Here is a 3,296-nt window from a genome sequence, read left to right on the forward strand (position 1 = left end):
TTTGTAACACAGGACGGAAACCATGTTCTCTCGGATTCACAGCCAAAGTATTTAACATTAGGCTACACGCAGTGTAAATACTAAGGAAGTGAGCTTAACGTCTTTCAAATTCAAGAATGTTATGCAAGTTTTGTGAGGTAGTCGTTGAACAAAAAGAGTGAAACAGAAATGTATAACTGATAGTTGTTATCCCAGAAGAACTTGTAACCGGGCAACATCAAGTATTTAAATAATATTAGAATGATATATTCGCTGAATTTTTAACACATGAATAATGTTCTAGCGCCTAAAACACGGTTCACCATTTCACATATATATTTTTTGTTAATGATTTGCCATTTGCTATAATTTTCATACTGACGTTTGCCTTACAGGGACATGGAATCGACTTATAAATATTATTTCATTTATTCATTTTGGTTGAATTTACTTACATAGTTTGTTCACATATGGTTAGTGCTACAACGTTATTTATATTTACGTTATTAATTTATATATTACAAAATTATATACTTTAAAATTTAAAACGCAACAGATAATAAAGTTTTCTTTTATTCTGAGAAATCTATAGAAATACCAATCTAATCCAAATAAACATAAACCACCAGCTACGAACTGCATTGTAACTTAAGAACATGTACGCTTCGTGTGTGTAAAGTACTATTTTAGATGTACAAATAAAGAACTAACGGACATAAAACGCGTGCGTTTAGATGTTACGTATATTCAAAAATTTTCCTAACTATATATTACACTGTGAGTTTATCGCCACATAAATTTTACCTTCAAAGATTAATAACTTAAAAATTAAACCGAATACTGGCTTGATTTCTCTCAATAGATGTAAGTACATTAGCTGGAATTCGGCTTTAACACTAGCCTAACACAAAAATAGTTCTTACATTTTATTTTCTGACATGAAAAACGAAATAACATTAAAATAATACACTAATATAATTGGTAGAACATACATCAAAATAAATGCACGTGCGTCCTATTAGTTACTTAAACCAGTTTTTCTTGAACAACTAGAAAACGACATTGAAAAGTAATGATACGAATTATTACTGACATCTATCTATGATATATGGCCGTTTATAATCGTCCGAGATGATAAATTCGATTGTGAGATGGTTGAATTATGGGAAAAGAAGAAGGGAAAGGGTTTTGTGTCCCTCTTCATTACTCCAGGTGGGTTTTGATAAGGTGAAAAGGACAGGGGACAAGGAGGCAGCTTGGACAGTGGATAACTGCTATGGCTGTTGAAAACCTTGTACTGAAGAGGAAAAGACATAAAACCACCGTGAAACCCAGAATTATGCAGCGGCAAAAATTGCGGGTTTGGAGTTGGGACAGCAAAACATGTCTGTCGGAAAGCTTCTTCTCTTTGAAATCTTGGAGTCGCATCAGTCCCTCTTAGTAACATGTCAATGGAGTGATTCAGTGGCATAATGTTTGGATAATCAAGACTAGATACAGATGGCGTTGTTAAGGGACAGGACGACCAAGTTATTGCTTTTTCCGGTGCGTACCCGCTCAAAGAAGTAGATATGTACGGTAAGCTTTCTGCTACAACATTACGTCTAAAAGCATTCAAGCGGTTACGGGAAGTTAACGTCGAACGACGTCGTAGTTTTCCAGTTGTTCCACCTATAACAACATCATCGCTTGCTGGGTCTAGCATCCAATAATTTCCTTTACCCGGGTCGTCGTATTGTCGGGGAACTTTGACAAAGCATTTGTTGAGTGACAAGTTATGTCGAATTGAATTCTGCCAACCTTGCTTATTTTCTCGATAGTACGGAAATTTGTTCATTATAAATTGGTAAATTCCATTGAGGGTTAGTTTTTTTTCTGCGCTCTGTCGAATAGCCATCATTATCAAGGCATTGTAACTAAAAGGGGGTTTTTCGTGCTTTCCTTGACAGAACTTTTGATTAAAAACACCATTTGAGAAAGAAATTGTCAGTGACTTCTGGTCATCATATCGACAACTGTCACCCATCATCCCAGAACTCAACTCAAAGTTAGCAGGAGTGGTCACTGCTCTGGCCTCGCATTTTTCGTAACCAAATTCATCCTTATTAGTTGATGAAGTGTTAAAATCAACATTCTGAGGATGGTTATGTACTCCAGATGGTGATGCAGGTTTCCACCCATAGTCTGAAGTCTCAGTTCTGAAGTTTTCATCATCTTCATCAATAGATATAATATTACGAATAAAGAAAGACTTTGAAGCTGTGGTGGTCATCGGAAGTCTACTGTTTGAAAGAGGTGTCCGTGTCTTTCAGAACCAGTTAATGGTAGCTCAAAATATTTTCGCACAAAATTTACAGAAAATGTCTTATTGTTTCGAAGTTCCTGAAAAATGCGCAACATTCAAGTTGCAACACGTCTTCAAAATGCGATCAACCATTGGTGACTGGAAGCAAGGCACTAGCCTTTCTGTATTCATTTCCGATATGCACTTAATATACAACGAGGTTTTCACCACAATACACGGAATCAAACATTACTAGTCTTCCGTTCATGAAATAAACTAAAATATTATATTAATTGAACAAGAACAGTTTCTTTGTTTTTCTACTTGAAACGTTACAATGCTTATAACGTACACGTATTTGAAAAATCATTGTAAATGAAACTCAACAGCGTTTTTCACACTTGTGAAGAGCTCTGTTCATCCGTCTTTCATAAATCATGAACTAACTTTGTTCAACCAGCGCGACAGGAACATACCAGTAAATTTATGGGGTCAACCAATGAGCTTTCAACAAAGTTATAGTCAGTCACGCCCGCAGAATGTAACAGCAAATAACATTCTACTATGTAATATACTGTCTGGTTTGGTGACGTGTACTCAGCAATGATTATATATATATAATATATATTCGATTTAAGCTCCCAACAAACTAATATGATTTTATTTATTTCGCTACAAAATGTTGTCGTCAGATAATATTATAGATCTACTGCTGTTATAGCGTTCATTGACTCATATTATATACATGTATATATTTCTACATATTGACTATATCTGTTTAAGTCATGTATTAGTTAAAATATAAAAAAATGCTGAACTAAAAAAAAAGCTGAACAAAGAGAGCGGTTTGAACGTTACGTATCAAGTGATAAACTTTTTGTTCATTAAAGTGAACACCCAAGATGCTTCTACTGCTACAGTAAACACCAGTTGAAGTGTTTATACTTAAGTGTTGAGAAGTTTGCCACACGCCTCCGTTTTCACATCCACATTACCTAGATAACTGACAAAAAAAAAAAGACCTGTCTAGTGA

The 3,296-nt window shown here is 34.9% G+C and overlaps 1 protein-coding gene across 1 annotated transcript; it reads right to left on the reverse strand.

Annotated features, from left to right (window-relative positions):
- Positions 1–965: 965 nt before the first annotated feature.
- LOC143254538 (uncharacterized) lies at positions 966–2,664 on the reverse strand. Its single transcript, XM_076509708.1, has one exon. The coding sequence runs from the start codon at positions 2,249–2,251 to the stop codon at positions 1,079–1,081; it is 1,173 nt and encodes a 390-aa protein (XP_076365823.1). The 5' UTR covers positions 2,252–2,664; the 3' UTR covers positions 966–1,078.
- Positions 2,665–3,296: the final 632 nt, after the last annotated feature.

Source organism: Tachypleus tridentatus, chromosome 6 (genome assembly GCF_004210375.1).
Source record: "Tachypleus tridentatus isolate NWPU-2018 chromosome 6, ASM421037v1, whole genome shotgun sequence".
Classification (NCBI taxonomy): domain Eukaryota; kingdom Metazoa; phylum Arthropoda; class Merostomata; order Xiphosura; family Limulidae; genus Tachypleus; species Tachypleus tridentatus.

What these genes read in the sequence shown, in the direction of transcription:
- LOC143254538 (XM_076509708.1), bottom strand. Translation starts at nt 2,251, where the DNA reads ATGACCACCACAGCTTCAAAGTCTTTCTTTATTCGTAATATTATATCT.